Source organism: Lepus europaeus, chromosome 17 (assembly GCF_033115175.1).
Source record: "Lepus europaeus isolate LE1 chromosome 17, mLepTim1.pri, whole genome shotgun sequence".
Taxonomy (NCBI): Eukaryota; Metazoa; Chordata; class Mammalia; order Lagomorpha; family Leporidae; genus Lepus; species Lepus europaeus.
The window spans coordinates 31,578,732-31,591,093 of NC_084843.1; the positions used below are offsets into that span (position 1 = coordinate 31,578,732).

Here is a 12,362-nt window from a genome sequence, read left to right on the forward strand (position 1 = left end):
TGACCAGATGCTGAGGCTCCCTGGAAATGGGTCACTGACCTTTGTACGGGGTACAATGTTGAGCTCCAGTTTTTGGTCCACCAGGCTGGCCCCTGCCTCTGAGAGATAGCCCTGGTTGAGGACAAGGCAGTCACGTCCAAAGCAGCAGGGACAGCACAACTTCTGCAGCCACTTGGTCCACTTGGGATTAAGCTGCCCGTATGGCTCTTCATTCTTGGGTTTGAATACAGCAATGATCTTCTATATAGGCAAAAGAAAAAGAGAACCTTAAAGGCAAGTTGATAACAGTAATACATTGATTAAGCCAGGAAGAATCTAGAAGGGCATGAGAAGGGACAAGCTATCCCTACTTCCAGTCAGATGCAGGCTCCTCCCCAGTTTGTAAGGGGAAGACACCAAATCACGTGTGCAGCTAAGAGAACCACTGCCAGAAAGGGGTGTGGCCAGTGGAGGTGCCGAGTCTCTGTTCCTCCTGCTGCCTGGCTCCTTTTCACCACCTCTCTTCCCTCAGAAAGGCACCCACCTCTTACTGGTACCTCAAACAAACGAGGTAAGTGGATTTCTATATTTCTAGGAGCAAGATACAGAAGCCAACTCAGTAGCATATCTGGAGTCACTGGCAACAATCTTTTGTCAGGATGGTGCTGCAGGGAGCGTACACACACACAATGTATCATGCACACACAGAGAAGGTACCAAAGTAATCTGTTCCCCAAGGAGTGAGGAATACTTTATCATGGATACTATGTTATCGTTCTTCACATGTCTATCTGCCCCTTTTAAACTACAGGATAGTCCTTTATATGGCATGCCAGAAATTTAACACCATTAAATTCCAACTTCTTAGCAACATACAGACACACTGTTGCTCTGCATCAAACATGTAAAGACTTAAAAATTATCAACTGAAAGGAAGTAAGGAGGGCATTATGAAATGAAATTAAGGAAATTCCTTCATCAGTGGTTGATTTCCTTTGTCAGCCTTACTATCTCACTCTCCTGGGTGTCAACAAAACTTTAAATGGGGGTCAGCACTGTGGCGTAGTGGGTAAAGCTGCCGCCTGCAGTGCCAGCATCCCATATGGGCAGCAGTTCAAGTCCTGGCTGTTCCACTTCCAATCTAGCTCTCTGCTATGGCCTGGGAAAGCAGTAGAAGATGGCCCAAGTGGTTGGGCCTCTGTACCCTCATGGGGGAACCCAGAAGAGGCTCCTGGCTCCTGGCTTCAGATCGGCACAGCTCTGACCATTGCAGCTATCTGGGGAGTAAACCAGTGTACAGAAGATTTCTTTCTCTCTCTGCCTCTGTAACTCTACCTTTCAAATAAGTAAATTATTAAAAAAAAAAAAAACCTAAACATTTAGGCACAACAAGCTAAAAAAACAACCAAAGAGAAAAATCACAATAGAAAAAAAAAAAATCTGCTACTTGGTTAAGACAGGTTCTTCTAAGTAATTCTAATAGGCAAGAGACCAGGACATGAGCTGCCACAAAGATTAGATTCATTTTCTCTAGCAGACAATAATTTAATTCTCAAAGGTCTTCAGAAATACGGGATGCCTAGAAACCAATGCCCTCCCCCCCAAACATTTTCTTCCACAAGCCATTCAGCACTCTGAGGTTTGCACTGATCTCATTCTCTCCAACCCCAAACTGGTAATTCAAAGGAAGAGAAGCAAATATGTTCTCCAAGTGATTCATTTTGCATTGTATGACTCCTTCTCCCCTTACTCCACTGCCAACTCAAGCCAATCTGGGTCATAAGACATCTTGCTGTGGGTGTCACTTCCTGAGTGGCAGGTCACTGCAGATAACATACACCCATCTGCCTCCATTAAGTTCATACTCGTATTAGGAACTGCCTAGGCTTGTGCCTCTAACAGTAATTGGTCGATAAATATCGGAGGCCAGTTCCTTCAAAGAGAAACATAGAACTCTCCTTCATCCAAAAAGACAAACAAACTTGCTTATTTACTGGGAAGAATGAAACGTACACATTCACATCCCAAGACTTCAGAGCGACTCTCTGACCCTAAGCAGCTAGCAAGAGGCCTCAGTCAGCTGACTTTGTCTCTGCTCCCCGGAACTCCAGCCTCTGAGCAGCAAAGCAGCGGCATCCGCAGGCTCACAACTGAGAGAATGATGGATAAGTCCACTGTAACTCTCTGGAACCTGCACAGCAAAACCACGGCGCAGCTTGAAACACATCCCAGAACACGACAGTCAGTTCCATGGAGAAACACAATGCGGAGTGCAGCAAACTGGTCCTCTGTGAAAGACCAAGACATTCCCACAGCCAGGGCTGAGGCTTAACTACTTCACTTAAAGAAAGCAGAACTTGAAGGCCAAGACTGAAGCCAATGCCATTTATAGACCGACCCCACAAACTTCTCAACTCTCCTGCACGAGGAAGAGAATCAGAAAGCATTTCACTGACTCTTCAAAGCACTCATGATTTCGGTGGTCTCAGTAGTACAGGGGTTTTGTTGAAGACTACTGTGTGGACTAGATAAATGAAGGACTGGAGGGTAGGAAGGATGGGTGGACAGAAGGCCACTGACACAGAAAGGGAGACAAGCGCCCTTTAGGACTAAGCTGAAACCTCAGTTCAATTCAATTCTGTTGATGGGTATTCAACATCTAGCTTGTGCAAGACAATGTGCAACCACTGGACAGATTTCCTAGACAGAGACCTAAAACAGCCTCCGGCCCCAATTCCAAACCTGATGTTCACTTCATAGGATCGGCTACCTTCCTGACTACTCAAGAATACTCTCCTCATTCATGGAGAACTCTAAAGCCACTCAAATTAGAAAGACACCCACCCACATTCAGCTGAGAGAAAATGACTACTGACTCATCTGTCTTACCACCCTCCCTCTTCCCTAACAGACTGTCAGCTTCTTTATTACATCCGGCAGAAAGCTTCAGTTTGGAGTCGATATTTTAAAAACACATTCCTTAACACGCACTCACTATTCACCCTTTAAACGCAGCGGGTAAGGTACAGATGGCTTAAGTAGCAACAGCCTATAAAGTCAGAGATAAAAACAGAGCCACGCAAGGAAACAGAAGCTACTTACTGGCTGGTGTCAGGACCCACAAACCAGTTACTGAAACCTGGACCTGGAGAATTCCCTATACCCTTCCAGCAATGACAAGGAGGCTATTAAGCCATGCCACAAGCAGCCCTTTCCTCCAGGACCTAAACTTAAAGATAGTTGAGCACATCAATATCATATTGAAGTATACAGAACTTTCATGGTCAAATGTATAGAAATGACCTTTAATAACAGTTTTTGATGAAAATTTGGTAAACATTAAGTGCATCATTTTCTAACTTTAGGGTCTCAAGATTGCTTTAAACTCTTAAAAATTATTAAAGATCCCCTCAAAAGCTTTTATGTGGGAAAATGCTATATCTGCTGAATTTGAAATTCAAACTGACATGTGAAAACTATTTATTAATTCAATTAATAAAACAAACCTATTACATATTAGCATAAAAATATTTTATGAAAAATATATTTTCACATGCTACTTCAGTGAGCAGATATTTTTGCAAATGTTTCTAGTGTTTGGCTTAAGAAAAGACAACTATATCTTCACATCTTTGTAGTCAATCTATTTTGACATCACACAACATGAGGTTTCTGCAAGTCTCCACTCTACACTAGGAGGGAAATGAAAATGGAAACAGCAAGTAGAGTCAGAAGTAGTACGAAAATAATTTGACTATTGGCTCCCATACAGGAATGCTTAGGGGTCTCTGGGCCACACTCTGTAACTGCTGTATTCTGTATTAAGAGGTTGGAAAGAAATAGCTTGACTTAGTTATTCAGGTGGAGATTTATTTACATGTTAACTTTCACAAAAGCAAAGGATAGGCTACTCCAAATATATGAAACCTGAAAGAAGCTGAGGTCCAAACAGACAGAATGTAGTGGAAGAGATGAGTCTGGTTTTCCCTTCCCATGGTACGGACCCAATCTGCCTCACCCATTACAACTGTGGCTTGGGATGGCTTCCTATAATGGATGGTAGACAATGCTTAAAATTTCAAGCTCTACATTAGTATATGAGATACAAACCTCACTGACTGCCTCTTAACATTTCAGAAAAAGAATTTTAGGGGCAGGCAATGTGGCCTGTGGTTAAGTTGTCAGTTAGGACACCCATGTCCCACAGCAGAGTAGCTGGGTTCAGCCCTAACTCTGGCTGCTGATTCCGGCTTCCAGCGAACGCAGAGATCAGGAGGCAGCAGTGATGGCTCAGGGATCGGGTTCCTGCCACGCATGGGGGAGACCTGGATTAAGCTCCCAGCTCTTGGATTCAGGGCCATTGTGTGCACTTGGGGAATGTAATGACCTCGCTCACATTCTGCTTCTGTCCCTCTCTCTCTGCTTCCAAAATAAAGAAAAAGAAAAAACACTCCATGCTGTTTAAAAAAAAAAAAAAAAAAAACGGAAAAAATATCTTTTTCTGTTTGAGATTCTATTCAGTGACATCATTGTGATTCTCTACCGAGAGGATGGACATCACAATTTCCTGATGGGCACAGGTAGCTGGAAGCAGCATACTTAAAAATGTAACAATTTTTATGGCCAGTGCTGTGGCTCACTTGGCTAATCCTCCACCTGCGGCGCCAGCACCCCAGGTTCTAGTCCCAGTTGGGGTGCCGGTTCTGTCCCGGTTGCTCCTCTTCCAGTCCAGCTCTCTGCTGTGGCCCAGGAAGGCAGTGGAGGATGGCCCAAGTGCTTGGGCCCTGCACCCGCATGGGAGACCAGGAGAAAGTACCTGGCTCCTGGCTTCAGATCGGCACAGCGCGTCAGCCATAGCAGCCATTTGGGGGGGGGGGGGGGCGGTGAACCAATGGAAGGAAAACCTTTCTCTCTGTCTCTCTCTCTCTCATTGTCTAAATCTGCCTGTCAAAAAAATTTTAAAAATAAAAAAATTTTTAAAAAGTAACAATTTTACATTTGAAACATGGAAAATGATGTTGATGGATAAAGTATGAAGGGATTTCAATAAATTCTTTGAAAAAATGAATTAAAAGGGCCGGCGCTGTGGCTCAACAGGCTAATCCTCTGTCTTGCGGCACCGGCACACGGGGTTCTAGTCCTGGTCGGGGCGCCGGATTCTATCCCGGTTGCCCCTCTTCCAGGCCAGCTCTCTGCTGTGGCCCGGGAAGGCAGTGGAGGATGGCCCAAGTGCTTGGGCCCCTGCACCCGCATGGGAGACCAGGAGAAGCGCCTGGCTCCTGGCTTCGGATCAGCACGATGCGCCTGCCACAGCGGCCATTGGAGGGTGAACCAACGGCAAGAAGGAAGACCTTTCTGTCTGTCTCTCTCTCACTATCCACTCTGCCTGTCAAAAAATAATAATAATAAAAAAAAAGAATTAAAAGACAAGTTACTTCACTGCAAAAATTTCTCAAACCCATGCACAGCTGTTACATATGTATTTTCCACAAACTTTTTGATATATCTGAGAATTTATTTGTTTATTTGAGAAAGCTCTCATCTGCTGGTTCATTCTCTAAATGCCCACAAAGACCCCAGTCGGGGATCAAAGCTGGGAGCTCAGAATGCAAGCCAGGTGTCCCACACGGATGACAAAAATCAACCACCTGAGCTGAGCCATCACTGCTGCCTCTGGAACCTGCATTGGCAGGAAGCTCCAGTCAGGAACCGGAGCTGGGACACAAACCCAGGCACTAAGGCCCGGGACGTGGGTGTTCCAACCAGCCTCTTAACTGCCATACCAAACACCTGCCCTACTCGCTCAGATTTTTAAAAGACTCAAAAATCACTGATCTGAGGCCATGTTACTACAACATGTAGGTTCTATCTTTACAATCATAATTGATGTTTTGATGCAAATAACACTTAGCATATCTAATGAATTATCATTCTCAATGTATGAAAACACCTTCTCAAAATTATACCACTTTTGCCTTATTCAAAACCATGTATCCAAGAAAGTCTAATCCAGAGGTCAGTAAATACAGTACTTAAAAACAAAACCAAAAACTCTGAGCTCCCACTAACCACCATGAACTATGCCATGGGCTTCCACATGTGATACCTCATCTAATCCTCTTAACATAGCGAGTCACATGCTGTGTGTGATTCTTAGCAATACGAGCATCTAGTCTTCCTGGCAACTTGAAAGAGAAACTGCTCAAGGAATTCTTTTGTAGTTGAGTGAGCATGAGACCTGCAGCGAAGGACGAAAGTGAGGAGGGAAACGCGAGCACTCCCCACCGCGGCTTCTCATCTAGCATTTTCCATCTGACTACTCCAGGCCCCTTGCTCACCCTGTGATGGAAACCATCCTGAGCTGGGGAGTGGAATCACGGCTGTCAGCTCCCAGAACATTTCCCACTGTCTAAGTTCCGAAAGTAGCTGTCACAGAAACTGCTGCTTCCCTCCATCTCTATTCCCCTTCTTGCCTGGAAACAAAATCCCTGATTTTTACTAGAGCATAATGAAGACTACGTTCGCAAGCACTACTAGAGCAGTGAGCAATGGCAACTCCTAGGCAGTGCCTTAAAGGGTGGGGACAGACTTTCCTTCTCCCCCAGTGGAAAGCAGGCAAGGTGTCTACAGCCTAAGCAGCCATCTTGGAGCATGAAGAGGAAGACACAGGATGCTGATGAGCTAGAAGGCAGAAGCCTGGGTCCCAGCAAACAGAAGTGCCACCGCAGTCTGTAGGTTCGTCTATCTCCCCTGTGAGGGGACTTTTCTTCAAGTCTTTAAAACCTCTATCAGACGTAGCCAACTTCAACACTAACCGATACAGTTGCCGAAAAGGGAAATCAGAAATTCAGATGACTAACCCTGAGGCCGTGGAGCACAGTGGTCAGGAGCACGACCCTTTGGGCCAGTCCAGTCCACCCCCACCCTTCGCTAACTGTGAGACCTTGGGCCACAGTGTGTGCCTCAGTGTTGTCACTGGTGGGGATGATAGAACCTACCTCCGAAAGTGGTTACGAGAAGGAAGGTATTATTTGCAAAGCATTTAAAACAGTACCTGGCATGTGGTAAGTATTTGCTGAAATCAAAATCAATAAATACCTTTGTATCAGGGCCAAAGATGACAACACCAACTACAGTTAAGTCCATGGGCCAGGCTAAGCCTCCGCGGTGTTTAGGAAGTGGTCTTCTGCTGGAAACCACATTTTCCTTAGCGGGAGCACAACGGCTACGCTGGGAAGTTTTGACCAGGCACCTGTGCCTCAGCTTCCTCTCCAACAAAGGAAAAGCGCCCTTCTAGAGCCTGGGATCCTAAAAATCACCGAGAATCACCCCTACGGTCTGTCACTCTTGTGGCCCACGTTCTGACATGCTGGTACTTGACCTGCCAGGTAAAATGAGAGAGCTCACATCATCCCCGCCTGTCAGTGCACCAGCTCACCTCTCAGCTGACCCGACACACTTCCAATGGAGCTGAAACAGTGTCACGAAAAAAAAACCCTCCTCTTGTACCTATCAAAGATAATCTCAGCCCATTCTTACCTCAGCCAACAAGCTAAAAAGAAAACCCTCCAAAGAGACAACAGAAAACAACTCAGATCTCAAATCTCATGCTGTATGCAAACAAAAAAGAAGACAGCATCTTGCTCACATTTGGAGCTCAGGAAACACTCTGCCTCCAGAATGATGGCTCCTATTTGTGCTTTCAAGCGCCCTTATTCGAGGGCCTTGGAAAGACTATCTCAAAGCTCCCCAACTCAGTACTATAAATTCAGTCCATGGCAGAACTGCTCTCTGATTTTTTCACACAGGGACCACTCTGGGTGAATAACAGCATCATTCAATGAATGTAACCACACTAGCAAGTCACAGCCTATCCTGACCTCTCAGGACTCCTGGCAAAGCAGCACATGAGGGCTGGTGTCATGGCACAGCTGATCAAGCCCGCATCACACATGGGCACCAGCTCCAGTCCTGGCTGTTCCACTTCTGATTTGCAGCAGCAGATAGTCCAAGTACTTGGGACCCCTGACACCCACTCGGGAGACCCAGATGTAGTGCTGGCTCCCTGGCTTCAGCCTGGTTGCAGCCATTTGGGGAGTGATCCTAAAGATGGAAGACTCTCTCTCTCTCTCTCTCTCTCTCTCTCTGTCTCTAACTCTGTCTTTCAAATAAAGAAATAAATCTTGAGGCCAGTGCTATGACGTAGCAGGTAAAGCCACCACCTGAGGAGTCAGCATCCCATATGGGCACCAGTTCAAGTTTTGGCTGCTCCGCTTCTGATCCATCTCCCTGCTAGTGCACCTGGAAGGACAGCACAGGATGACCCAAGTGCTTGGGCCCCTGCACCCACTTGGGAGACCCAGAAGAGGCTCCTGACTTCAGATAGGCCCAGCACCAGCTGTGTGGCCATTTGGGAAGTGAGCCAGCAGATGGATGATCTCTCTGTGTCTCCCCCCACCTCTGTAGCTCTACCTTTCAAATAAAATTTTAAAAAGAAAATGAAATAAATCTTTAAAAAAACCACAAGGCCCATATAAAGGGTTCACACAGAAGAGATGTAGGGAAAATTTAACACCATCATTTTAGTTAAGTATTACAATAATACTCCCTTCCAGTAAGACATTCTGGTGCATCTGAAAACTTCGACAGGGAAGGCTTGATATTTCTTAACCCACTAATCTTTCAATGAAAGCCCTGGTTTGATCAAATGCCTTAAATTCTTCTGCAGCTCTCAAAAAGCTTAAAGGTTACTTCTCAGCTGCCTTGGTCATTCCATATCCTATCCCCCTCCCCCTTAATACGCACGCAGGTGAAACAAATACAGGTCACCACCAACACTTTGGCCTTCGCTGAAAAGCCAACTGCTGCTGACAGTGCTGGGAGAAATGAAGGTAAAAGGCAGCACACAGCCCCATGTTTCCAAAAGTCCACTTGGAATCTTTTCACAGAAGTGAGCAATACCAGGGCAGATGAAACCGTGCAGGCCGCCCACTCTATCACCAACGACAGTGAACAGGCGACCCGGGACGGTGGCATGAGACATCGTCACCGCACAAGGCTGCAGGTGAGCGCTCGGGGCCCCGGATGGCTCACCATCCTCCAGGACAGCGGCACAGCGCTTCGTCCAGAGAGAGAATAGGCCAGAGCCTGCAGATCTGCAGATCAACGGCCACACAGCAGTCCCCGCAGTTTAAAGGGCTGGAAGGACCCTAGCAGAAGGCAGACTGTCCCCACGCGACTCGACTCCATCCAGAGGCGCACTGCCCGCCACCACACTGCGGGGGCCCTGGCCTCTATCTGGGCAATTTCCTCTTTTCATTTTCCGCTCGGTCCTCCCCCGCCAGATTCTGATTTGTTTCTTCATTCCGCAGAGCCTCCCCCACTCCAGTCCTCAGGGGCACCCCGCAACCCCTCAAACCTCCCCACTGCCCCGCGGTGCGAAACCTCCACTCCCCCGGGGCCCTCCCGCCCCGCTCTCACCCCCTGAGGGTCCTTGACGAAGTAGCTTCCGCTCGAGCCCTGGTAGATGCGCTCGGGAAAGATGCCACGCTCGATGGCCAACTCGGCCTGACGCACCACAAACTCGAACTCAGGGTCCTCCGGGAACTCGTTCCGCTCGCGGTGGGCCTGTGCGGCGTGCGCCGCCGCCGCGGCCTGCGCCGCCAGGGCTTGGGCCTGCGCCGCCACGGTCTGGGTCTGGCCTTGGGCCGCCGCGCCCCGGGCCCGGTCCAGCAGGGGCTGCCGCTCCCGGTCGTGGCCCGGCGAGCCTGGCGGAGAAGGGCCCGAGCCGGCCGCCGCCGCCACTCGCACCGCGCCCCCCGGCACCTGCGGAAAGTGAGCGCCGGAGCCCGACGGGAAAGTGTACTCCGGGGGTTGGGCCCGCTCGGGGGACACCAGTGGGCTCGTCTCGTCCATCCCTCAGGCCGCCGGCTCCGGGACCCGGGGCGCCCGGCACAGCTGAGCTCGCAGCCGGGACCAATCCGCGACGCCCCCCACCTCCCTCCCGGCCAACCAGGCCGCGGCGCTTCCTTGGCCCCGCCCCTACCCTGCCCTGTTTACTTGGCGACGAGTAGGCACGGCCCCTCGCGCGCCGACAGCAACCAATCAGAACTTACTCCTACGCAATCGCTGCCTCCGCATTTTTCTCCCGTCACCTTCTGTGGAGACTGCGCATGCTCCAGGAGCCAGCCCAGGGTCAGACACGCCTTCTGCCGCGACCACCCCGGCCCCGCCCCTTAGCTTCCAATTGGCTGACAGGTCTGAGGACGTTTTCAAAACAGCAACCTTCCTATCAGTCCGTCATTAACTGGGGGCTGGCTGTGAGGCTTTGTGTCATTAATTGACCACCTACTATGTTGCAAGTGCAGGAGAGATAGCAGGAAAGAAAAGAAACAAAATCCCCGGTGCTACCTCCATCACAAGTTTTTAAAAAGCCCAGTCTGGGACATTTCATCGGAATGCTGGTTCGAATCTCGGCTGTCCGCTTCCCATCCCGCGTCCTCGCCAATGCACCTGCGAAAGCAGCGGAGGATGGCCCAGGTGCTAGGGCCCCTGCACCCACGTGGGGGACCTGGATGCCGATCCTGGCTTCACCCAGCTCCAGACGTTGTGGCCATTTGGGGAGTGACCCAGAGGATGGAAGATCTCTTTCTCTTTACCTCTCCCCCTCTGTTTCTGTAACTCTGCCTTTCAAATAAACAGGTAAATCATGCAGCTTCCACGCTGGCCCAAAAGGTCAATGCTTATTTGTTAATTGAGGAAAGATATGGTCCTGAGGAAAGATATGGTCCCGTGAGACTTTAAAATTCCATGAGGTTCATGACTTTTATTCACCACCGTAAAGCCTTAATATCTAGATTATTTTATTTGAAAGTCAGGAGTTCTTCCACCTGCGGGCGCACCCTCTAAATACCTGCAACAGTCAGGGTCCAACTAGGCTGAAGTCATAGGCTTCAGAACTCAATTCGGGTTTCTGGGTGGCAAGAATTCAAGTATCAGCCATGCTAGTGTGCCCACTAGCTGGAAGCGGAATAGGAAATGGACTAGCCAGGACTTCAACCAGGCACATCTGATATAGGATGTGGGCATCCCAAGCAGCAACTCAACCACTGCACCATACGTGTGCCCCCATGACACATTTTTATTATTGGAAAGAGGAAGGGAGATACAGCTCCTGCCCTCCAGCTGAAGTGCACAGAGGGAGCTGAAAACTTCGCAACAGGAGTTCACTGATTTGGGGGTAGGCTGCAGAGTTGGCAGAGTCTAAGTGGGGCACTTGCTCTGAGCTATGCCTTAGATCACTGAAAAAAGGTGTCGGGTTAGAAAAAAAAAAAAGGTGCCAACAGGAAAGGAGCTGGCTGTGAAGAAGGTGAGAGCAGCCTGCTTGGTTTGGGGGCACCAGGGTCATGTTGGGTTACCAGGGCAGAAGCAGTGCCTGACATGGGCAGGGCTACAGGGGGCCTTATTTATTTAAAAGGGAGATATACAGCAACAGGGAGGAGATAGAGAGATCTTCCATCTGCTGGATCACTCCCCAAATGCCCACAATAGCCAGGGCTGGGTCAAGCTGAAGCCAAAAGCCAGGCACTTCATCTGTGTCTCTGACATGGGTGCAGGGGCCCAAGGACTTGAGCCATCTTTCACTACTTTCCCAGGCCATTAGCAGAGAGCTGGATCAGAAGTGGAGCAGCCGGGACTTGAACCAGTGCCCATATGAGATCCTTAACCCATTATGCCATGACACCAGCCCCATATTTTCTAATACATATTCATTCTAACAAAACCTGCTTCCTCACATTCTGTTCTTTCAATGACTGCAATTATATCTCTAGACAATATCACATATGTTAGCATGTAACCATCATTCATGTTACCAGTGTTTACATTGGATTGGATCTTCTAGGTCTGCTAGTCCAATATCAATAGGCTTGAGATATTAATTACTTGCTTCAAGTCACATAGAGTTAGTAGCAGAGATGGTATTTGAACACAGAATCCAAGTCTTGTCTGTTTTATTTATTTGAGAGGGAGAGGAAGAGAGAGAGAGAGGCAGCACTCCCATTAACTGGCTCATTCCCCAAATGCCCGCAATAGGAGGAGCGGGGAAGCAGGGTCTAGGCCAAGTCAGGAAGGCAATGCAGGCCTCCCACAATGGTGTCAGGAACCCAAGTATTTGAGCCATCATCAATGCCCCCCAGGGTCTGTATCAGGACGCTGGAGTCAGGAACCAGGCATCGAATTCAGGCACACTGGTGTGGGACCTGGATTTTTTTTTTTTTTTTTTTTTTTTAAGAAGGAAGAGCATTGGACAGAGACAGAGAGATAAAAATCTTCCATCTGCCGCTGGTTCACTCCCCCAAATGGCCTGGAAGCAAGGAGTCAGG

At 48.5% G+C, this 12,362-nt stretch overlaps 1 protein-coding gene across 2 annotated transcripts in view; it reads right to left on the reverse strand.

Moving 5' to 3' along the window:
- The window catches only part of PI4K2A (phosphatidylinositol 4-kinase type 2 alpha), a 33,825-nt gene extending 23,890 nt beyond the window's left edge, over positions 1-9,935 (reverse strand). For both annotated transcript variants that reach the window (XM_062215117.1, XM_062215116.1), the window contains exons 1-2: positions 9,460-9,935; positions 40-240 (exon numbers count right to left, since the gene is read on the reverse strand). In XM_062215117.1, coding sequence (XP_062071101.1) covers positions 40-240; positions 9,460-9,894 — 636 coding nt within the window. In that variant the 5' untranslated portion in view covers positions 9,895-9,935. The remainder of the gene's footprint in view (positions 1-39; positions 241-9,459) is intronic.
- Positions 9,936-12,362: the final 2,427 nt, after the last annotated feature.